At 36.2% G+C, this 25,692-nt stretch overlaps 1 protein-coding gene across 3 annotated transcripts in view; it reads right to left on the bottom strand.

Moving 5' to 3' along the window:
* UBE2K (ubiquitin conjugating enzyme E2 K) overlaps positions 1–25,692 on the bottom strand; it is a 71,932-nt gene that overhangs the window by 21,058 nt on the left and 25,182 nt on the right. Inside the window, exons 1-4 of one of the 3 annotated variants that reach the window (XM_049631978.1) lie at positions 10,992–11,615; positions 10,049–10,150; positions 8,851–8,944; positions 4,299–4,357 (exon numbers count right to left, since the gene is read on the bottom strand). In XM_049631978.1, the coding sequence (XP_049487935.1) occupies positions 4,299–4,357; positions 8,851–8,944; positions 10,049–10,150; positions 10,992–11,018 (282 nt within the window). In that variant the 5' untranslated portion in view covers positions 11,019–11,615. Of the gene's footprint in view, positions 1–4,298; positions 4,358–8,850; positions 8,945–10,048; positions 10,151–10,991; positions 11,616–25,692 lie in introns of those variants that run through there. The other 2 variants (XM_049631980.1, XM_049631979.1) reach the window with 2 other exon arrangements.

The raw sequence follows: 25,692 nt of genomic DNA, 5'->3' as shown, positions 1-25,692 counted from the left end.
CCCCAATATGCAATGGCTGGAATTAGGACAGTTGTGGTCTGAAGAGCAACATGAACTCTGTTCTTAGATTATGAGTCTCTTTTTTTCATTGTGCTAATAAGAAAAGGACTTATAAAACAGTGATTTCAATGATTAAATAAAATATCAAGTGCCTGAAACAGAGCCAGGGCTACACAATCACTGTGGAGCTATATAAGACTATAGAGGGAAATAAACACTTCCACTGAGATCATAATTTATCCATTTCAAGTGCACAACCCCATGGTTTTTAGCATATTCACAGAGAAACTATGTAACCATCAGCAGTCACTCCCCATTCTTCACATATTCTCAGTCTTAAGCAACCACCTATCTGTTTTTTGTCTCTATGGATTTGCTTCTTCCAATGTTTCATATAAATGAAATCATACAATGTGTGGCCTTTTGTGTCTGGCTTCTTTCATGTAGCATGATGTTTACAAAGTGCATCTATCTTGTACCACATTATCAGTACTTCATTTATTTTTATAACACAAATAATATCCCATGGCATGAACCTACCACATTTTGTGTATCCATTCAGTTGATGGACATCTATGTCATTTCCACTTTTGGGTCATTATGAATAGTGCTGGTATGAACATTTATGTACAAGTTATGTGGACAGATGTTTTCACTTCTATTGGGTAGATACCTAAAAGTAGAATAAGCTAACCCTGTATTAACCATTTTGACTAAACTATGTACCAAAGCAACTCCAACATTTTACATTCCCTCCAACAATGAATGAGAATGTCAATTTATACAGGAAATTTAAGTGTCAATGCTGAATTTTCAAATGATGTCACAGAGGGAAGCCAACAGACTGCTTCAAGAAGGGCCTTTTAGAGTGGCAGTCGCTGGTTAATGCTAATATTTACATAATGCTTACTTTGTGTAGGCACAGTTGTTAAGTACTACTATTTCATTAAATCTCAGGTACCATGAATTATTTAATACACCATTAGATTATGTACCCTAAGAAAAAAACTCTGCCAATTAAATTATGACATCACATCCACTGAAAGGTGTATCTTGATGTCAGATGTATCAAATATGTGAAAAAATGTTTGATAGAATTATTGAAATAATTTTCACATGGATTAATTCCTTTAATCTTTATAATCCCAAGGGAGGATTTACAGATGAAGAAACTGGGGCACACAGCAGTTAAGACAGTTTGCCTAAAATAATTAAGCCAAGGATGACTGGCTGGCTCACTTGGAACACGCCACTCTAGATCTCAGGATTGTGGTTTGATCCCCACGTTGGGCACAGAGATTACTTAAAATAAATCATAAAGCCAGTTAAATGGCTGAAGTACATCTGAACTTCAGTGAATTGCTCTTGTTCTTGGTGGAGTCATATTTACTGTTTTAGAGATTATGACTCACTCCTTCCTCATTAAGATAAAAAAAAAGTGGAGCACACTGGGCCTTATGGGATTTGCGTTCTATTTAACCTCTAGGCCTCAGTTCCCTCATTTATTAGAACTATTATAAACACTGTCGCAGGAAAGGCATATAAAATTTTTGGCACAAACCAAGTGACAGCTGCTACTGCCATTATTTAATGGTAAAAAATATAGTGGTTGAGGGCAGTCTCTTTTGAGGTCTTTTCTTTCTTCCTCCTTGTTTCCATTAAAAAGTTTTTGTAGGCTATGAGGGCAACCTTATCACTAAACGTTTAACATCTGTTTATGGGCACATGGGTGGCTCAGTCAGTTAAGTGGCAGCAGGTCACGATCTCATGGTTTTGGGAGTCTGAGACCCACATCAGGCTCTGCACTGGCAGCGTGGAGACTGCTTGGGTCTTGGTCGGTCTCTCTCTCTCTCTCTCTCTCTCTCTCTCCCCCCCTCTCTCTCTCCCTCTCTCTCTGCCCCTCTCCCACTCACGCTATCTCTCTCTCAAAATAAATAAATAAACTTTAAAAAAAAAAGTAAAAAATAAAATCTTCTGTTAAACTTATGGTATTCAACAATTTAAAGTATCCTCAAGTGACTATTCATTCCAATGATAACACTGCAACCTAGATTGAAACCAGTGGAGGGTAACCAGGATGAGGATGAAAATTAAGTCACAGATATAAGATGAAAACTTAATCGTGGCCATCTCTAAGTGCTAATATTGAAAAATGTTTTTTAAAATAATTCAATATGTAATTTTCTCAAATTTCTACAAAAAGCGCAAACTACTTTTATACTAGAAAAAAAAAAAAAAAAGCAAGAAAAAAGAATCAACCAGGCTTAAATGGTAGAAACAACCAAAATGTTCCTTCCTTGATGGTTAAAAAAGTGGCATATATAGGGGCACCTGGGTGGTTCAGACAGTTAAGCATCCAACATCAGCTCAGGTCATGAGCTCTCAGCCAATAGGTCAGAGCTTGGAGATTGCTTTGGATTCTGTGTCTCCCTCTCTGCCCCTCTCCTGCTTGCACTGTCTCTCTCTCTTTCTCAAAAATAAATGAATGTTAAAAAAAATTTTTTTTAATGTAGCATATATGAATGGAATACTATTTAACCTTAAAAAGGAATGAAATTCTGATACATGCTGTATGTAATATGGATGAACCTTGAAGACATTATATGAAGTGAAATTAGATACAAAAGGACAAATATTGTGTGATTCCACTTAATTGAGGTACCTCACATAGTCAAATTCATACAGAAAAAGTAGAACATTGCCTATGGAGCTGTGGGCATGGGGTAAGTAATAGGGAGTTACTGTTTAACAGATTAAGATGAGAAAGTTCTGGAAATGGATGGTAGTGATGACTGCACAACAACGTGACTATATTTAATGCCACTGAATTACACTTAGAAATGGTTAAAATGGGGGGTGCCCAGTTGACTTTCCCACTTTGGCTTAGCTCATGATCTCACAGTTCATGAGTTTGAGCCCCACAATGGGCTCGCTGCTGTAAGCCTGACAACACAGAGCCTACTTTGGATCCTCTGTCCCCTCTCTTTGCCTCTCCCCCACTTGCACTCTCTCAAACATTTAAAAAAAAAAAAAAAAAGACATAAAAAAAGAAATGGTTAAAATGGTAAATTTTATGTGTATTTTATGACAATTTAAAAAAAAAAAAATCAAACTGGTGTTATCAGAAAATAGATGTACATAAGCAACAGAATAATAGACGCTCCAAACTCGGTAGGTGACCCCAACGCATCCTGGAACTTCCATTACCATGTCTTTTCTTAAATGGGAACAACCAATAGGTTGAATAAATTCCAGAACATGATGATTGGGGTCCAGCTGCAGAAGGTTTTAAATGCCCAGCTAAGGAGTTTAGACTTTATTAACAAAGAAAGAAAAGAAACATCAAAACTGCACTTTAAGAAGATTTACAGCAGTGCAAAGAATGAACAGGAGTGGCAGAGATAGAAAGGTGATTAAATAGGCAAAACAGGAAAAGTAATAAAGTTGAATGCCTAACTAAAGTGATGACAGCAAAAGATTAAAAGGAAGCTGTTCAGGAGCACCTGGGTGGCTCAGTTGGTTAAGCATCTGACTTCAGCTCAGGTAATGATCTCGCAGAGTTTGTGAGTTCAAGTCCCACATCGGGCTCTGTGCTGACACTCAGAGCCTGGAGCCTGCTTCAGATTCTGTGTCTCCCTCTCTCTCTGCCCCTCCCCTACTCACGCTCTGTCTCTCTGTCTCTCTGTCGCTCTGTCTCTCTCTCTCTCAAAAATAAACATTAAAAAAAATTTTTAAATAAAATAAAGGAAGCTGTTTAGTGAAAAAATAAGTTTTAATTCAGTTCCCCTTGTTATACATGACCCAGGCTGTTTCGTCTTTTAACATTCACCAGTTACAATTGTTTGTTCATAATTTTATTTTCCTGCTAGAATGTGAGCTCCATGAAAGGAAGGACAGTATGTCTTATTTATTGCTATACTGGCACACAGTATTCAAATAACTACTGAATGAATTCAGAATATATTCTTCCCTAAAAAAATACTTCTTCAAGGCAAGTAAGAATTTGTATAAGGGTTCGCTAAATTTGGAAACACTGCCAATTTTTCCAGACCTAGAATTTAAGCCATTGTCAGATGAAACTCCTATTCCTGTCTAGAGCCATTACTAGCTGTCTCTGAGTAAGCTTGCTTTCCATTCTAATTCCAGAAGCAAACCATCTGCCATTACCTGAAATCTTGTCCACACTAAATTTACACATACAACTCAAAAAGCTGTAATCTTAGTAAGCACCAAAATATAAATTAAATGGGTAAAAAAAAATTTTAGAAGTTCATGCACAAAAAATAGGCTTACAATACCTTAGGGGGATTAAATGGATATGTTTCTGGTATTTTTATTTCTAGCTGATATCTTCCTCCTAAAAAACAGGGAAAACAGAAAGTTAAGAATGCTGCTCATGTCAAATGTGTGAAGCCAAATACAGTGATACAACATCTCAAAACATGTACTACTTTATATTCAATTACAACAAATTCATTTTAACACTGAAACCCAAAAAGGAAATAAAAAAACACTAGTTTTTAAAGGTTATTTAAAGCATATAAAATAGTCATTTTATATAACTATATTAGCTTATCAGTGAATAATAGGACTGGAGATAGATGAATACATTAAATCCACAGACAATCCAATGCTTCATTGGAACAATTAGGTAATACGGACAGGTCCCGTCTCCTTTTGTTTCTTCTAGTCCACATTGAGAAGAGTTGCTAAATAACAAACAATATGGAAGGAATTAAAAAAAAAAAAAAAAAAAACGGTAAGGAGGTATAAAGGCAGAGATGGTACAGAGAAAAAGGACATATGGTTATGTCATAAACTGAAAAAATCTACTTCTAACTGGTTCTCTCACATGCAGAAATGCCCCAAACTTTTAACTTGTGCCCTAAATTAAAGGCCAACACTTCTTGTTAAAATTTAAAAAATAAAATTCGACAGTAACAGGTAGGCATAAAGACAAAAAGCTATTATCTTCCTCTAAATAGGTATTTAAACACAACAAAAGAGGCGGTTCTAACCAGTAATATATAAACAGAAGGCAACTTTCTGTTTTGAAGTTATCTTGAGCAACTAGCAGCCAAATATGTATTTTAAAGAAGTTTATCTAGCTTCCCATTAACTGGGGTAATTCAAGGGGAAGATAACGGTCTCTCAAAAAACCCTGGAGAGGAAGTCTTCCACTAGATGAGAGGGTGAATTTGAATCCTAACTTTAAGGAACCTTCTAAAACTAAGATTTTATGACCCATTAATGTAGAATACTCATTATTCTAAAACATAGTAAAACTGTGCTACCGAAGTATTTACATATGAAACTATGCGTAGGATTTGCATCAAAATAATCAAGGGATGGATAAGATGAAAGACTGGCCCTGAGTTGATAGTTATTTAAGCTGGATTAGGAGTATATCAAGGATTCATTATACCATTTGTCTTCTGTATGTATCTTAAACTTTCTATAATGAAAGTAAAATAAAACAAAAACTATGCACTAGCATTATTAACTTCAAAATTTCATACATTCCATTCTCAGTATATCTTGGATTTTCTCAAATCCACTTCCTCCATTGTTAAGAATAGATGAATGTGGATCTGGGAGAAAAACAAAAGAGCAATTCACTTGGTAACCACTTTCTTCAAGCCCTTTTCTTGCTAATTCTTTTTAATGGAATCCCATAATGACTGATGCATGAGTTGAACTGATGCATGTGCCTGAAATCACAAAGCATATGGCAACAGTGAAATAAACATAAAGGAAAGTAGTCAAAACAAAAGAAACAAACAAGGATAGGTAAGAGAAGAGTACCTGAGAAAGTTTTGTGTATATAGATACACCTGTTTATATTTATATTTACAGTTACAAATGCTAGCTTCAAATAGAAGTATAATAAATTTGTCCTGATTAATGTGTAGGCTCTTTTTCCTAAGAATCTTACTTTTTCTGATAAATTCTAGATTATGGTGTCTTTATAACCTTTCATATAAAGTTGTTCCTTCTTGAATGTCCAAAACTCTCTCTTAGGGGCATGAGAGCCCAGATATACTATGTAAATAGTGGACTAGAGTCTCCCAATCCTATTTTTACTCTACATGCCATTTATATGCTCTGTCTTGCCTTATTTTCTGACAACTTTCAACATATAACCACTGCACTAATCATAATATTATTGGATATATATAAATATATCAGAGTGACAGAACTAACTTTATAACTACATTATTCATATTAAAAGTTTTCGCTATAAATCATTTCTTTAAGAACAGCTTTAGGTATTAAAACTTTATAATCTTTAAATTTAACTTAATCTAAAAGGAAGACAGGGAAGGGGTAAGGTTTTTAAAATATCAACAACTATTCCATAAATTCACAACTCCTCTTAGGAAAAAAAGGCTCAAGAACTAAATTGCTCCTTTGCCACTCAGCTCTTAAGGCAAAAGAAGAAAAGAGAGTTAAATAACGTGCAATACAGTAATTTTTCCATGGGTATTCTACTTTTCTTTTTTTTTTTTTAATTTTTTTTCAACGTTTTTTATTTATTTTTGGGACAGAGAGAGACAGAGCATGAATGGGGGAGGGGCAGAGAGAGAGGGAGACACAGAATCCGAAACAGGCTCCAGGCTCTGAGCCATCAGCCCAGAGCCTGACGCGGGGCTCGAACTCACGGACCGCGAGATCGTGACCTGGCTGAAGTCGGACGCTTAACCGACTGCGCCACCCAGGCGCCCCTACTTTTCAACCTGATTACTTCTAACACAACATAGTTGCCTCATTAGTTAATGATGATTATAAACGTTTTAACATTCTACATGGAAACACTTGCCTTAGCTATTGAGGTTTAAAAGACAAAACAAAAACTATCAAAAACTATCAACCCTGCAATAAATATTATCAAAATACTCCTCATGTTCATGTCTCAAAAATAGTATCTAAGTTTATGCCCTTGAATATTCAGTGCTTTTCTTCAATAGTTTTATGATAAAAAGAATACAATTTACAAAAAGCATATTAAAACTAGTCTATCAAAAAACAAACAAAAATACAAACCAACCAGTCTTATCAACATTAATGTCTCACTTAGTGGCAGCAGCAGAAATAAACTTAAATATGACCAAACTTGTTTCCAATTAATAAAGAGTATGTTTTGTGTGTGTGTGTGTGTGTGTGTATATATGTACATACATATATATATACACACACATATATACATATAACTTATTATTACTACAAATGAGTATTATATCCAATTTCTAAAAATTCATCTACTTTTATTAAGGGTTGCTAAGAGAATAATGAACATTCTACCTATTTAATTTGGTTCAGGAGGTGCCTTGTTTATAAATACCAGTTTGCTGGAAGAGTTCTAGAATGATAATGCTACTGCCGTACTGTCTTTTATCCTAAACCTAAAAAATTCAAGAATATTTATAATGCCTGCCTTTAAGAAGCAGCTAGTGCATCATTACATACAACATCTACTATTAAGGTGAACTTGATTTTTATAAGACAACGAAAGATCTCTTTTCCACCTAATGACTGCCAAAAGGACTAAGTGAATAACATCCATGAAAGCATCCAGACAAGGCCTGGCATATAGGAGGCACTCAATAAACAATCTAAAACTAAATGAGGTCAAGAAATGGCAATTATGAACTATAAAACAGAAAATAAAATTTTATCATTTAAGATTTGGTAGAATATGCTAAAGACATCCTAGGGTCTTTAAAAATTTAAATGAAAATTGAAAGATATTCTAGAATATTGAATTTTTCTGATAACTTTTGGTTTTCTGATAACTTCTGGTTAACTATTCATTACAGACTGCCCCAATCAAAATAGACATAACCACCACTTCCAATATTCAGTCAATCTTCATTCATTCGAAAGCAGAAAGTAATTAGAAACATAGGCTTTGAAGTCATAGGCTATTAGGACTCAAATCCCAGATGTGCCATTTAGATGTGTGACCTTAAACAAGTTACTTCTCTGAGCTTAAATTTCTTCATCTATGAAACAATGATAACTACTTACCTCATAAGGTTTGTTGCAAGGATTAAATGAGAAAATACATGTAAAGCTCTAAAAATAAGAAGTCAATAAATGCTACTACTACAAATTCTGTTATATGATTTCTATTAACCATACATTTGAGTGCCTATTATATGCAAGAACCTTGGTTATGCTATATAACCCAAATTTATAATAATATTCATTACCGAAGGTTTGCCTAATGAGGAAATAAAAAGCTATAAAGCTTCCTTCTATCTTACCACCCAATTCCACTGTCTAAAGTAACTACAGACTAAATCTGTGAACACAAAGTTCAGCAAAGTTGCCTCCTTTCTTTTCTATGTGTCTTGAAACGATCACTCAAAGCTTTCCTGAATAAAGAAAATTAAATATTTGGAATACAGCCTGTACGAAGACGAACGAATGAATGAAATGCTAAATGACAAACAGGGGAGGGAAGCTTTTTTAATAAATATTTTATCAGTCAGAAATTTAAGGCAAGGTTTGTTATAGATACCATATGAAGGATAACTGAGCATCTACAGTCCATGTAAATTAGAGGCTTGACATGCTAGATGTTTTCCCCTGTTAAATTCTAACTATATAACCTGTAATTTGGCCCTAACTAAATCTATGTTGGGGAAAGAAAAAAATTAGCTAAAATTCAGTAAGAAAAATCAGTCTATATAAATACCTAAAATTATTATTTAAATATTCTTGTAATACCCTAAGCCAAATGAAGTTACCTTCCATGTACTTTAAGGCTGCTTAAGATTATTCTGATTTAATGTTTCAGACAAGTTCTAATACACACAATATTTTGATACAGAAAAAAGTACTTGCCTTCATATGGTGTGTCTGGAGGTCCTGCTATTTCTCCTCTTAATTCTGTAAAATTCTCATCTACAAGATCTACTTTAATTTGGTTTTTGCTCGTCTTAAAAATAAACAGAAAATAAATGTTAGTCATATCAGCAAGAAAAAAGCCTATTTTAAAGTATTACCTATAAAAAATTTTGAAGACCCTCTTTCATAAACTTGATTATCTCCTCTAGTAAAAATAATTGCCTGTGCTTTTCTAGGATTTAATTAGCCAGTTTTAAGAATATTTAAAACCAAAAAGCTAACAATTTTTCACTTCAATGTTTTTAATGAAATAACACCACTTTGAACAGTACAATGGCTTGTTGACTTTACTGGAATGTTTAGACAAAAATAGCAGACACCTATTTTACATTTGCCAATTTCATGTATGTTCAGTCCAAAGTGATCCATCTATTCATCTGTAGATGAATGCTGTTATACTACAACCCAGGTTACATGGATTCTATACATATAAACAGAAAATTCAAGGTCACTAAAAGCCATTTAGTGTATAAAGTCTCAATTGAACTAACCACAACTCTAGATGTTTAGGTTAACTGAAATAATATACCATCTACCCAGATGGTGAAAACTCCAAGCATCTAATTTCTCTTTCCATGAAAATTCTTGAAGCATCAATGCCTCACTAGAATCATCTAATGCCTTCTTCAATTTAAGTTGCTTAGTTTTAAACTAAGCTAAACTGCTTAGTTTACTTCAGTGGCAACTACCTACTTTTCAAAACAGACTTTTAAATTTATCTACATCTATTTACTTCCCACTTTGTATTTCTCTAAGTCCTTTCACATCTATAGTATCATTTCAATTTCTCAATCCATTCTGAGTCAACGGTGACCTTCAAATGATTCAGAAAACCCTCCAGTGGAATTCACATTCATGTTCAAAAGTACTCATCTGCAAACGAGCTCTCCACTTATATTTTCTAATCTACACTACACTTTACTAGTCTAGGTCTATATTCCTAATATGGCAAATCTCCTTTTCTCAATTGTTAAAAACATAAATCCTTAATATATCAGTTACGTTTTCATTTTTTTGGTTAGGACTTCATATTTTGTTACTTAAGTAACATGTTACCTAAGTGACACAATATATCTGCTCTTATGGAAAAAGCCTCACAAGATTTCAATAATAATTTTTTTTATTTCAAACCTACCTTCTTAAACTTGTTAATGGATGACAATGTAAGAATTACTGTTTTAAGGTCCTTCCTCCCCCAACTTCCAACAGAAAATACCATTTTTACTCTTTTGCTGTGCTAAACAGTTTTAATACAGAATGTTAAGTACTAAAAAAATCTGTAACTTAAAACCCAAATGTTAAAAGATTTCACATGACTCCTAATTAATCTTACCTTTTAATAAGATTTTAAAACTTTATGCATTTTAAAAACATTACAATTAGGTTTAATAACCTTCTAATATTTGGGATCAAAGTATTTCATATTTTTCTGAAATTAATTTTATACCAAAATTAAAAGTAATTATAAACATACCATGGCAAACTCTATCCTATGCCCTAAAAAATCATTAACATCCTTGGTATTTGCAGAAGATGAAATGTACAATTTTACCAATGATAAAATACTTCGTCTAGTATGCACAGGAATGAATAATGTTAAAATGAAAATCAGAGGCGCCATATACACTTTCACTAACCAATTTAAGAAGCCACAAGTAGAACTACGGACTTCCATTTCTCCCCTGACAGTTCTAAGTAAAATAAGAGTAATTAGATCTTGCACATCATCAATGCTTTCTAAGTTCTTTATAGCTTCCCACAGTACTCCCTTTCCAAAAAGAAGTAAATAGCCCTAAAATGTCAGGATAGTAAAGGACATGATTAAAGTTTTGGGAGGAAAAGAGGAGGTAACAGAAATTAGAAAAGCGGCCTTCTGGATTGCCACCAATTCTTGAGTTAGTAAAATGCTAAATAAAAACTACTAATTTTATTAGTATACCTCTGTCCTATTTCTGTCCTCATTACCCCCAAATTATAATTAGAGGAAAATGGGTCTTTTTTTTCTTTCTTTTCTCTAGAGAAAGTACACTATAAGTGTATGAAAATTTTACTAAATTAGCTAAAAAAAATACAATCACCATGATGAATCCATTATAAAGAAGCATCCTATATGGTCTAGAGTAAGGTCCTTATCTGCAGATAACCAAAGATAAAAAGAAAATGGAAAGTTAAAGACAGATTTTTCACAGCTTACTTTTTCCATCACATAACAATTACCCTTCGTTACCTCCACAGTTTAATATCCAGTTTATTCCACAATCCAAAATTCTGATCCCAGTGCCCTCAGCAAACTAACTTAAAATCCCACTTAAGACTCAAGTATTGTAAGGAAGATAGAAAATGGTAAAAAATGACAGTATTTAAAAAAGTATGGAAGTCGGACAGATGTGAGTTGAATCCTAGTTCTACCACTTACTTGTGGCATTAATTCAGCAAAGTCACTTAGTATCTCTCAATTTTATTACTGTAAAATGAGAATACATACCCAATTTAAATGAGAATATTGTGGATAGAAGCGACAGTATCAATTATAAAAACCTTTGCTTTCAAAGCCTTATTTTATAAAATTTATTTCACAGTTGTGTTTCCAGTTTAAGAATGGAAATGTTGTTTCTTAAAATAAATAATAAAACAATGTGTTATTCATTTTAATGACCAGGAATGCTAAGGCTTTTGGATGAAACCCTGAAGAAATGTGTTATCACTGTACTACATTTTTTTATGAGAACACCTGCAAAACTGCTTTTCTATACCTTCTTCTGCCAACTCAACTAAACACACAGTGGGACCTCTGCTGGTCTTGATTTTTCTGATGTCCCTTTGCTGCTCCAATGCATTTCTAACAGATAAAAGGAAAAGAGATGAATAGAACTACAGTTCCTAGTAAAGATTATTAAAATATAACAGAAAACATGCAAAATAGCACATAATGTTGAACGTAATTTGGATGTGGTAAATTAACATTACTGCCAATTTGCAATGGTGCGGACTTAAAGCAGTTTTAATAGATTTCCAAGGCCAAGTCTTTTGGTGAATTGATACCATTATCACAAAATTCTTTCAGATAATTCCTGGGTTCTACTATATGCCAGAAAGATATATCAAGTGTTAGTGAACAAAACTAAGTCCCTGCCCACTTGGAGCTTACATTCCAGTAGGAAAAACTAAAAACAAAGATTTTATCATAAAAGCTCTAAGTACAGGGGCACCTGGGTGACTCAGTTGGTTAAGTGTCTGACTCTTGGTTTTGGTTCAGGTCATGTTCTAATGGTTTCATGAGTTCGAGCCCCACATCGGGATCTGTGCTGATGGTGTGGAGCCTGCTTGGGATTCTCTGTCTCACTCTCTGTCTCTCCCCCACTGACACGGTCTCTGCCTCTAAATACATACATACATACATACATACATACATACATACATACATACATAAACAAGCTCTAAGTACATTATTATTTAACCTGTTTAAACTTACTATGTGACCTTGAGCAAGTTAATTAACCATTCTGTACCTCAGTTTCATCATCTGTCAACTGGGGATTATAAAAGTACCTACTACATACAGTTCATGGGGGAATTTAATGAACTAATACAGTATATAAGACAATGCCCGCCATATAGTAAATGCTGAATGTATAGTCATTTAACACTGTAATGTGTTGACTTTTAACAATGATGTTGGAGCAGAAAACTTCCACGAAAGCAAATACTGTATGTTTTTAAAGGACAATTTGTCACATTAGTCTTACTTGTATTTACTCTGGAAAATTTACTCTAAAAATTTCAACCTAAATTTAGATAAACCAATATAGCTCTACATTACCCCTAAAATTATAGATAAATTCTTATATCCAGTAAAGAAACTACTAATTTGTGTCCTAGTCAAATCACAAGTAGTGGGACACCCGAGTAGCTCAGTTGGTTGAGTACCCAACTCTTGATTTCAACTCAGGTCATGATCCCAGGGTCATGGCACTGAGTATCCACTGGGCTCCATGCTCAGTATGCTTGAGATTCTCTCTCTTCTTCCCTCTGCTCCTCTCCCCTGCTAGCACTCTCACTTAAGAAAAAAAAAAAAGGTTGGGGCGCCTGGGTGGCTCAGTCGGTTGAGCGTCCGACTTCGGCTCAGGTCATGATCTCGCGGTCTGTGAGTTCGAGCCCCGCGTCGGGCTCTGTGCTGACAGCTCAGAGCCTGGAGCCTGCTTCCGATTCTGTGTCTCCCTCTCTCTCTGCCCCTCCCCCGTTCATGCTCTGTCTCTCTCTGTCCCAAAAATAAATAAACGTTAAAAAAAAAAAAAAAAAGTTTAAAAAAATCACAGCTACCAAAATTTAGGGTGTAATGCAAGTGAATGTGAAATTCAGTTTTTCCTAATTTGTTGGAAATGAGGCTTAAAAGGGCTTTTTAAATTTTTTTTTAATGTTTATTCATTTTTGAAAGAGCACAAGCAGGATGGGGCAGAGAGAAAGGGGGACACAGAATCTGAAGCAGGTCCAGGCTCTGAGATGTCAGCACAGAGCCTCACATGGGGCTCAAACTCATGAACTGTGAGAACATGACCTGAGCCAAGCCAAAGTCAGATGCTGAACCAACTGAGCCACCCAGGTGCCCCAGAGGCTTAAGATTTAACAGTTGCCATTATGTTCACATAATTTAATATAAATGACTTCTCTTTCCCCTACTATCCTAAGGCCCTCCCAAATAAGAAAGATTTCCACCTTTCAAGCAGTTATAAAAAAAATTCTAGGGGGGTCCAGGTGGCTCATTTGGCTGAGCATCTGACTCTTGATTTTGGCTCAGGTCATGATCCCAGGGGTCAAGAGATCAAGCCCCATGTCAGCCTCAGCACTAGGTGTGGAGACTGCTTGAGATTCTTGCTCTTCCTCTGCCCCTCTCCCCCACTCACTCTCAATAAAATAAAGTAAAATAAAATAAGATCCTCTGAAACTTGGGGCATGTCACATACCCAAAGCAGGTTGACATGGAAACTATGAGACTAGATGGCCATGGGGAACATTTATGACCCTTACCAACTGCAAGTTCTAGAACAGTACTGTTCAATAGATAATAATGTATGTCACAAATGTACTTTAAAATTTTCTAGTAATCACATTAAAAACAGTAAAGGAAGTAGAGAAACTAATTTCAATGATTTATCTCATATATATATATATATATATATATATATATCATTTTAACCTATGATCAAAATAAAATTTGAGATATTTTCATTTTTTTAAAATACAAAGTCTTCAAAATCCAGTGTGTAATTTATAATTGTAACACTTTTCAATTTGGACTGTCCACATTTCAAGTGTTCAAAAGACACATGTGATAGGCAAATCTGCAGACACAGAAAGTAAATTATTGGTTATTAGGAGAGGAGAGGGAAGAGAGATGGGAAAGATCTGCTAATGGGTACAAGGATTATTTTAGGGGAAATGTTCTGGAGTTGGATAATGGTGACAGTTGCACAATTTTGTGAACATACTATAAACCACTGAATTGTACATTTTTTAAACTCAAAAAGTTTTTTAAAACTTGAAAAAAAGTCACATGTGGCCAGTGGCTACAGTACTGGACAAGTACAGCTCTAGAGAACCAGGAAATAATAGCCTCTCCAATTACAACAGTGTGTCATTTAAATTTTACTTTGTGAATTTCTATCACATACTTCACACAATCTATAATGCAGAATAATTAAAGTTCTGGGGGCTCCTGGGTGGCGCAGTCGGTTAAGCGTTCGACTTCAGCTCAGGTCACGATCTCACAGTCTGTGAGTTCGAGCCCTGCATCGGGCTCTGGGCTGATGGCTCAGAGCCTGGAGCCTGCTTCCGATTCTGTGTCTCCCTCTCTCTCTGCCCCTCCCCCATTCATGCTCTGTCTCTCTCTGTCTCAAAAATAAACGTTAAAAAAAAAAAAATTTTTTTTTAAAGTTCTGAACATATTAACCCCATGAATATTTACTGAGTATCCTATTCATAAGGCTAACACTATTCACAAGGCTAACGGATTGAGTGGTAAAAATGATCGACCAGAAATGTTCTCTAACCCACCCTATTCCCACAGAGCCTTTATTCTTAAGTATTAAACAATAATTTGTAATATTATTAAATGAAGTACAGGATATCATGAGAGTAATATTTAACAAAGATGGAATCTTTAGAGTAAGAAAAAGCTTCCCTGAGGAAACTACCATTAAAAGATTTAATCTGGTAAAGCCAATGATGGCATTTCAAGTAGAAAGTCCACCCTGTACAAAACAGAAGCAAAAAAGGACCTAGCATGTTTAAGAATTGAAAAGCCACCCATGGGGCGCCTGGGTGGCTCAGTCGGTTAAGCGTCCGACTTCGGCTCAGGTCATGATCTCACGGTCCGTGAGTTCGAGCCCCGCATCAGGCTCTGTGCTGACAGCTCGGAGCCTGGAGCCTGTTTCAGATTCTGTGTCTCCCTCTCTCTCTGCCCCTCCCCTGTTCATGCTCTGTCTCTCTCTCTCTCAAAAATAAATAAACGTTAAAAAAAAATTAAAAAAAAAAAAAAAAAAAGAAAAGCCACCCATGTGCTTAGAATACACAGAATAAAGGAGCAGAAATGAAGCAAAAAAGGTAGGCAGGAGCCAGATTATGCAGGGTCATGAAAAACAATGAGAAACACTGAAAGTTGTAACCTGACAAGGAGATTTGATTCTTTTAAAGAATAACCAACTATAGGGAAGGAAAAAAGCCTGGAGGTAGATTAAAGCAGAAACAGAGAGAAAATCTACTTAGATGAAAAGAAGTAAATTAATTAAGAGAGAGAAGAGAGGTAAGAGTTCTAGGACTAAGCTATTAAAACAAAGTGTATAACCTCTTAAAGAAGAAACAAGGATCACTCTTACAGCTTGCTTTTTCCATTGAGTAGATGATAGTATAATTAAACTAAGATAAACAAGAAATTGGGAGGTCAGAGTTTGGGGAAAGGGAAAATAAAAAATTCAGTTCTGGACATGTTGAGAACTGAATATCCTAAGGGCCAAGTACATAGTTGAAAACTCAGGTCTAGAGTTCAGGAGTGATCTGGGCTAAAGATATGAGGATGAGCAAGACAGCAAAAATCAGGATAGTCTGTTATCACTGGCACCAAAGGAAGAAAAATGTTTAAGGAGAGAGTAAGTTAATGTTGCTCACAGTAATAATCATAGCTAATACTAATACTTATGTAACACCTTATAAGTAGCATTTTGACTTATATGTAATAACTCGCTTAACCCTCATTAACAATTTTATGTATTTACCAATAAGGAATCTGAGATACAAGGAGGTCACAGAGCTAATAATTAGTGAAGCCGGGTTTGAAAAATGACTCGTGAGCCAAGATATACACATTTTATTTCACTGACTCTAAGATACCATCAGTTACAGGATGCCCTGATATATGTCAAAAAGAAAAAAACACCTTTATTTACACTATAACACAATATTTTATCATTTAGAATTTTTATTTTACACTTACTCAAAGAAATTTTAGATTTTACAAATATCACTCTTAAGACTGCATAAAGAAAAAATAAGCAAAATAGTTATTTTCTTCACATTGAAAGCCCTGAATGTGTACACACACACACACACACACACCTTCCAGAAACATACATAAGAAACTGGCAATAGTGGTTTGCTTAGCGTAGTAAAACTAAGAACTATGGATCTGGGGTAAATGGGAGACCAAGGTACTGTTTGAAAACTATTTTAAACACATAAAGAATTTTTTCTACAAAACACGTTAAAAAGACTGATGGTCCTTGCAAAAGTCAAATGGTAATTTATTCACTATAATTGGGTAGTATATGAGAAGTGAGGAAATGGAGACCATACAGAGAACAAATTCTGGTTATAAAGAGTAAGTGAGAAGTAGAGCAGAAGTTGGAGAAAGAGGGTAGAAGGACAAGTTTTCTTAACATAACCATTAAATAGTAAGTTTAAATGCTAGTGAGATAGCTATAGTAGAGAGGGAGAGGGTAAAAATAAAGGATGGCAGGGGTACCCAGGTGGCTCAGTCAGTAGATCATGTGACTGCTGATGCCAGGGTTAGAAGTTTGGGTCCCACATTGGGTACAGAGATTACTTAAAAAGAAAATCTTTTTTTTTAAATGTTTATTTTTGAGAGAGATAACATGCACATACAAATGGGGGAAGGGCAGAGCGAGAGGGGGGCACAGGATCCGAGGCGGGCTCTGTGCTGACAGAGATCATGATCTGAGATCATGACCTGAGCAGAAGTCAGATGCTCTACTTACTGAGCCACCCAGGTGTCCCTAAAAATAAAATCTTTAAATAAAACAAGTAAAATAAAGGATGACAGATAATGTAATGAACAAGATGGAATGGGGAAGAATGGGTGAAATCCAGAATGAAAAAATAAATGACTGACCTCATATAAAGAACACTTCAAAGAGAAAGTTATGTGAATGTAAGCTGTGTAGGTCTCATTTTTCTATCCTCAATGAAATTCTAACCTTTTCCCACACTACTAGTGTGAACTATTTAACAATCTTCAGGAATTAAGTCTGGGATGTGATTCCTAACATAATCATCCTGATCAAGAATAGTCTTTTAAAAGTCACTTACTGGGAGCGAGAATTTAAGAACAGGGTCTAAATTTAATTCAGTACCTAGCACATAGTAAGGGCTCCATACATTCCAGAACTGGCTTAAACAAGCTCTAATTTATAAAAGAAATACATGCCCAGAATTAAAACATGCTTGGATTAAAACTTTCTAATGTTTACAATCGTATCAGAATATGAAAACAAAGGTGATATCCACAGCCACATTTGTACACTACTTCACCTTACCTTGTATGAGAACAGTCACTCCTTTTCCCATTTTTTGGCTGGATTAAATCCCACTTCTGATAGGGTTACTATAAAGCTACTAAAATCAGCAACATTGTATTGGTAAGAGGAAAGACAAACCAATGGTACAGAATAGGAAACTCAGAAAGGCTCATACCTATGTAGTCAACTAATCTTTGACAAAGGGGCAACTGGATAGAGAAAAAAAAATATTTTCAACAAAAACAGTGCTAGATCAGTTGGACATCCACATGCAAAGTAATCTTATCATACATTTTTCATTTTCTAAACTGGCAAAATTCTTTAAAAAAATTTTTTTTAATGTTTATTTTTGAGAGTGAGAGCATGCACGAGCAGAGAGAGAGGGAGATAGAGGATCCAAGCAAGTGCTGTGCTGTCAGCACAGAGCCCAATGTGGGGCTTGAACTCATGAACCAGGTCATGACCTGAGCCAAAGTCAGATGCTTAACCAACTGAGCCACCCAAGTGCCCCTAAACTGTCAAAATTCTTAATATCCAATACTAGTTAAAGTTGAAGGGATACCAATAAAGCTCAGAAACCCTTTTAATGGCAATACAACAAGAAGGATTAACACCATACAATTTGTCACACTCTTTAACCCAGTATTACCACTCCTAGAAACTGCGTAAAGAAATAATTTCATTATAGGTAGAAAAAAATATATAACCATAATGGTAATCACTGAAACATTAAATATAATGAAAAACAATAACCTAAGTATCCATTAACTGAGGGTTGTCCACAGGAATTATGGTGCAATTTAATAGAGAATACTACAAACAAAAATAAATGAGTATACTTCTGGTTTCCAATCCAACATGTAAAAACTTGGAAGACATCACTCCCACCTACAGAAGGAAAAAAGGGAACTGAAAATCAACAACTCTTTTTTTTTTTTTAACATTTATTTATTTTTGAGACAGAGACAGACCATGAGCAAGGGAGGGTCAGAGAGAGAGAGAGAGAGACACAGAATCCGAAACAGGCTCCAGGCTCTGAGCTGTCAGCCCAGAGCCCGATGCAGGGCTTGAACTCACGGACCATGAGATGACCTGAGCCAAAGTCCGACGCCCAACCGACTGAGCCACCCAGGCGCCCCCAACAACTCTTCTTAAATCCACCAGAGAATTGAAGTCTCAGGGCAAACTGCTGCCCCCAAAACTGAGAAGACAGAAAATAAGATTCAAAACTTACCAGGGCAAAAGCTCACAAGCATCTCTGCATGAACCATTACTCAGGTAGGAAAACCTAAACTGTAACTGACAAACTGCTAGAGACACAATCAGGATGAATTTTAAAGTGAAAAACTCCCAAGGAGTATTCCCACTTTTGTTGAGTTTTTACCTCCAGGATCCCTACCAGGTTTACACAGTGAAGATAAGAGAAAATGCCCTCATGCTTCTGGCAGGAGGAAGGGGAAAGAAGCCATTTTGAAATAAGCCCAGGGTATTCTTTGGGAGAGACAAAGTATGAATGGGTGAGGGGGAGAGAGAGAGGGAGACACAGAATCTAAAGCAGGCTTCAGGCTCTGAGCTGTCAGCACAGAACCCAACGTGGGGCTTGAGCTCACAAACCATGAGATCATGATCTGAGCAAAGTCATACCAACGAACTGAGCCACCCAGGTGCCTCTACACCCAGGGTATTCTGCCTAATAAGGCCTTTCCTCAAGAGAAACTTTCACCAGACCCTAACCAACTAGAGTTTTAACAGATCTAACCAACCTAAGCTAAGGGAAAATATCCGATTCCAAATCCCTCCAGACTTCCAGTAACATCTAAGGGCGGAAGGGGACTGAGAAGCATTTAAAATCACAGCTAAAAAGACTGAGACCCAATTACAGGACTATAAAGTGCTTTCCCTCCCCCAGCCACCACATCAATAGGGTTCCTGTGCAATAACAGGGGTTATAACTCAAAGAACTGCAGGTCTCAGACCTTACTTAAAGATGGTGCCTGGGTGGCTCAATTGGTTGAGCATCCAGCTCTGGTTCCAGCTCAGGTCATGATCTCAGTTTGTGAGTTTGAGACCCACATAGGCTTCTGTGCTGACAGTGCAGAGCCTGCTTTAAATTCTCTCTCCTCTCTCTGTTCCTCTTCTCTGTCTCTCAAACTAAATAAACAAACAAAAAAAAAGTCTCTAAAGAACCCCAAAGGCAACAGGGGAGACAAAAACAAGGGTATCAGAGGAGATTTTAGATTCTGACATCTACACTACAGCAATCAGCAAACAGAGACTAATCCCTGGTCAGACAGACAGAAGGTCTCACACCAAAGGCCTCTTTACCTCAGTTCCTTTTACCCAGTACATCATGTGTGGCTTTCAAGAAAAGAATTATAAGGCATACTTTAAAAAAAAAAAAAAAAAAAAGACTCTGATGGCAGAAATGCTAGAATCAGACTAAAAATTTTAAATTGTGATTAATATACTAAGTGCTATTATGGAAAAATTTGACATCCAAATCAGATGGGTAATGTTAGCAGAGAGATGGAAACTCTAAGAAAGAATCAAAAGAACACGCTAGAAATTAAAAAAAAAACTGTAACAAAATTAAAAATGAATCCGTGAGCTAAAAGAAATGTCAACAGAAACTCTCAAAACTGAAATGCAAAGGAAAAGCAAATGAAAAAGACAAAACAGAATACTCAAAGGTGTAACATACAAGTAATGGAATACCAGAAGGAGAAGAAAAGGAAAGAAGAAATATTTGAAGCAATAGTGACTAAGAATTTCCCTAAATTAATGACAAACACCAAATCACAGATCCAAGAAACTCAGAGAATATAAAACAGGATCAATCCCGGTGCATCTGGTGGCTCAGTCAGTTAAGTGTTCAACTCTTGATTTCAGCTCAGTCATAATCTCAAGGTTCTTAAAATCCAGCACAAAACCTGCTTGCAATTCTCTGCCCCTCCCCCCCACTCATGCTCACAGACATTCTCTCAAAATAAGTAACTTAAAAAACAACAACAACACATAAAACAGGATCAATCCACCAAAATTCATAGCTAGGCATATCATGTTCAAACTGAAGAAAATCAGAAACAGAGAAAAACTTGAAAGGAGCCAGAAAACCAACCAACCAACCAACCAAACCCCTTGCCTATAAAGGAGCAAAGATACTGGGTACAAATATACATACATACAAACAAACAAATAAACGTAAAATGCTGAAAGCAAAAAGCCCCACCAATGTAAAATTCTATATCCTGCAAAATTACTCTTCAGACATAAAGATAAATAGACTTCTCAAATAAAAATTGGAGGGGCGCCTGGGGGGCTCCGTCAGTTAAGCATCCGACTTCGACTTTGGCTCAGGTCATGATCTCATTGTCGTGGGTTTGAGCCCTGCGTCAGGCTCTGTGCTGACAACTCAGAGCCTGGAGCCTGCTTCAGATTCTGTGTCTTCCCCTCTCAGTACCCCTCCCCCGCTCGTGCTCTGTCTCTCTCTCTCTCAAAAATAAATAAACGTTAAAAAAGTTTTTTAAAAAAATAGGAAATTTGTTGCCAGCAGACCTATCTTGCAAGAACTATTAAAAGAGATTCTTCATGGGGCGCCTGGGTGGCTCAGTCGGTTAAGCGTCCGACTTCAGCTCAGGTCACAATCTCGCGGTCCGTGAGTTCGAGCCCCGCGTCGGGCTCTGGGCTGATGGCTCAGAGCCTGGAGCCTGCTTCCGATTCTGTGTCTCCCTCTCTCTCTGCCCCTTCCCCGTTCATGCTCTGTCTCTCTCTGTCTCAAAAATAAATAAACATAAAAAAAAACTGATATTAAAAGAGATTCTTCAAGAAGTAGGAAAAACAAACACATCAGAAACTTAGAATTTACATAAAGAAAGGAAGAGCATTAGAGGAAAAAGGTAAAATAAAATCTTTGATTTTTCTTATTCTTAATTGATCTAACAGATCAATTATGTTCAAAACAATAACAACGAAGTACCTGGTGATTAAACCTTATGTGTAAGTGAAATGAATGCCAAATGTTATAATGGACAGGAGAGAGGAAATGTAGATTTTGTTACCAAGTACTTGTACTACCTGTGAACTAGTACAGTGTTATGTGAAAGGGCACTTATAAGCGTATATGGCAAATTCAAAGGCAACTACGAAAGAAAGAAAGAAAGAAAGAAAGAAAGAAAGAAAGAAAGAACGAACGAACAGAAAGAGAAAGAAAGCAAGCAAGCACAAATGGGGGCACCTGGGTAGCTCAGTCGGTTAAACCTCCAACTCCTGACTTTGGCTCAGGTCATGATCTCACGGTTTGTGGGTTCCAACCCCACATGGGGCTCCATGCTGTCAGTGCGGAGTCTGCTTGGGATTTTCTCTCTGCCTCTCCCCCGCTTGTGTGCTCATGTGTGCTCTCTAAATAAATAAACTTTAAAAAAAGCACAAATAATATGCTAAGAGAAGAAACAATGGAGTCATATAAAATGCTCAATAAAAGATAAGACAGAAGTGCAGAGCCCAACATGGGGGCTTGATCCTAAGAACTGTGAGATCATTACCTGAGTTGAAATTAAGAGTCAGAGGCCTAACGAACTGAGCCACCTAGATGTCCCAAAACTCATTTTTATACATAAAGGCAAAAACATGTTAACAGTAAAAGGCATGGTAAAACTATAAAACTAAGAAAAAAAAAATAAAAGAAAAGCTTCATGACAACTGGATTTGGCAATGATTTCTTGGATATGACACAAACAAAACCGGCAACAAAAGTAAAAATTAACTGGAACTACATCAAAGTGAAAAATTCCTGTGCATCAAAGAGCACAATCAACAGAGTCAAAAGGCAACCTATACAATGGAAGAAAATATTTACGAATCATATAAATGACAAGTGATTAATATCTAGAATATATAAAAGAGCTCCTAAAATCAACAAAAAATGAACCCAACTAAAAAATGGGTAGGGGTACCTGGGTGGTTCAGTCAGTTAAGTGTCTGACTCTTGATTTGGGCTCAGGTCCTGATCTCATGGTTCATGAGTTTGAGCCCCACATTGGGCTCCATGCTGAGCATGGAGCTTTGCTTAAGATTCTCTCTTCTTCTCTGCCCCTTCCCCTCTCTTAAAAAACAAACAAACTTTAAAAACACACAAAAAAAAACCCTTTAAAAAATGGGTAAAGTTCTTAAATAGACATTTTCCACAAGATATACAAATGGCCAACAAGCACATAAAAAGATGCTCAACATCATTACAGAAATGCAAATCAAAGTCATGAGACACACAGATCTATCAAGGATGGCTAATATTAAAAAAAAAAAAAAAAAAAAAAAAGGTGAAAATAACAAGTGTTGGCAAGGACGTGGAGAAACCAGAACCTAGTACACTGCTGGTGGGAATGTAAAACAGCACAGCCACAATGGAAAACAGTATGGTTGTTCATCAAAAAACTGAAAATGGAATTACCATATGATCAAGCAATTCCACTTCCAGGTACATGCTTAAAAAGTAGGGTCTCAAGATAATTTGCACACCCACTTTCATGGCAGCGTTATTCAATAAACCCAAAAGGCAGAAGCAACTCAAGTGTCTGTTGACAGATGAATAAACAAAATGTGGTACATACCCATAAGAGAATATTATTCAGCCTTAAAAAGTAAAGAAGTCTGACATGTTACAACATGGATGAACCTTAAGGATGTTATGCTAAGTGAAATAAGCCAGTCACTAAACTACAATATTGTATGAGTCCCCTTACAGATACAAAAAGTAAAAAGGCAGTTGCTAGAAACTGGGGGAAGAGGAGGATAAACAGTTATTGTTTAATAGACAGTTTCAATCTTGAAAGATGAAAAGATTCTGGAGATTAGTTGCACGACAATGTGAATAATAAAATGGTAAGTGTATTTTATCACAATTTTGGAAAAAATAAAGGGATGGAGAAAAATACACTATGTTAACAGTAATCAAAAGAAAGTTGGAGTAGTCATTTCAATTTCAGACAAAGTAGATTTCAGAGCAAGAAAAATTACCAGGAATAGGGGCACCTGGATGGCCTCAGCTGGAGGAGCATGCAACTTTTGATCCCAAGGTCATAAATCTGACCCCCATGTTGGGTGTAGAGAACTTAAATAAATAAAGCTAGAAAGCTAGAAAGCTAGAAAGCTAGAAAGCAAGAAAGCAAGAAAGCAAGAAAGCAAGCAAGCAAGCAAGAAAGAATTGATTACCAGGGATAAAAAGCATAATGATAAAGATGTCAATGAGCATTAAGAACCGAATTTCAAAATACATCAGGCAATAACAATAAAACTATAATGAGAAACAGATGAATCCACTATGGAGTCATATAAAATGCTCAATAAAAGATAAGACAGAAGTGCAAAGCCCAACATGGGGGGCTTGATCCTAAGAACTGTGAGATCATTACCTTACACCATACCCAGAAATAAATTCAAAATGGATGAAAGACCTGCATGTGAGATAGGAAACCATCAAAATCCTAGAGGAGAACACAGGCAGCAGCCTCTTTGACCTTGGCCACAGCAACTTCCTATTAGACACATTGCTGGAGGCAAGGGAAACAAAAGCAAAAACGAACTACTGGGACTTCATCAAGATAAAAAGCTTCTGTACAGCAAAAGAAACAATCAACAAACTAAAAGGCAGCCTATGGAATGGGAGAAGATATCTGCAAATAACATATCTGATAAAGGGCCAGAATTCAAAAATCTATAAAGAACTTATCAAACTCAACACCCAAAAAACAAATAATCCAGTGAAGAAATGGGCAGAAGACATGAACAGACATTTTTCCAAAGACATCCAGATGACTAACAACACATGAAAAGATGCTCAACATCACACACCAGGGAAATACAAATCAAAACCATGATGAGATACCACCTCACACCTGTCAGAATGGCTAACATTAACAATAAAAGAAACAACAAGTACTGGTGAGGATGTGGAGAAAAGGGAACTCTCTCACACTGTTGGTGGGAATGCAAACTGGTATATCCACTCTGGAAAACAGTATGGAGGTTCCTCAAAAAGTTAAAAATAGAACTTTGTGATCCAGCAACTGCAGTACTAGGTATTCACCCAAAGGATATAAAAATACAGATTTGAAGGGATACCTGTAGCCAAATGTTTTTAGCAGCATTATCAACAATAGCCAAACTATGGAAAGAGCCCAAATATCTGTCGACTGATGGATTAAGATGTGGTATATATGCACGATGAAATATTACTCAACCATCAAAAAGAATGAAATCTTGCCATCTGCAACAACACTGATGAAAGAGTGTATTATATTAAGTGAAATAAGTCAGGCAGAGAAAGACAAATATATGATTTCACTTATATGTGGAATATAAGAAATAAAACAGAGGAACACATGGGAAGGGGGGAAAATAGGGAAACAAACCATAAGAGACTCTCTACAATAGAGAACTGAGGGTTGATGGAGGGAGGCTGGGTTGGAGATGGGCTAAATGGGTGATGGGTATTAAGGAGGGCACTTGTGTTGAGCACTGGGTGTTGTATGTAAATGATGAATCACTAAATTCTACTCCTGACAACAATAGCACACTATATGTTAACTAGAATTTAAATAAAAAATTGAATATAAACAAGCAACATACTTCTAAATAACACATAAGAAGACACCTTAATTTAAGTTTTAAAATATTTTAAACTAAAGGAAAACAAAAAAAGACAACTTATCAAAATTTGCAGGATGTGATAAAAGTAGTGCTTTGAGGAAGAGTCACATTGAATGCATATACGTATGAGAAAAAAGTCAAGGGGCACCTGGGTGGTGCAGTCAGTTAAGTGTTAAGTGTCAGTTAAGGGGTCTGACTCTTGATCTCAGGTCAGGTGATGATCTTGAGATTTGTTCGGAAGTTTGAGCCCCACATTGGGCTCCACGTGGACAGTGCAGAGCCTGCTTGTGATTCACACACACACTCTCTCTCTGCTCCTCCCCTGCTC

The sequence above is a fragment of the Panthera uncia genome, chromosome B1 (genome assembly GCF_023721935.1).
Source record: "Panthera uncia isolate 11264 chromosome B1, Puncia_PCG_1.0, whole genome shotgun sequence".
In the NCBI taxonomy this organism is placed as follows: domain Eukaryota; kingdom Metazoa; phylum Chordata; class Mammalia; order Carnivora; family Felidae; genus Panthera; species Panthera uncia.
This window is presented reverse-complemented; position numbering and strand designations above follow the sequence as displayed.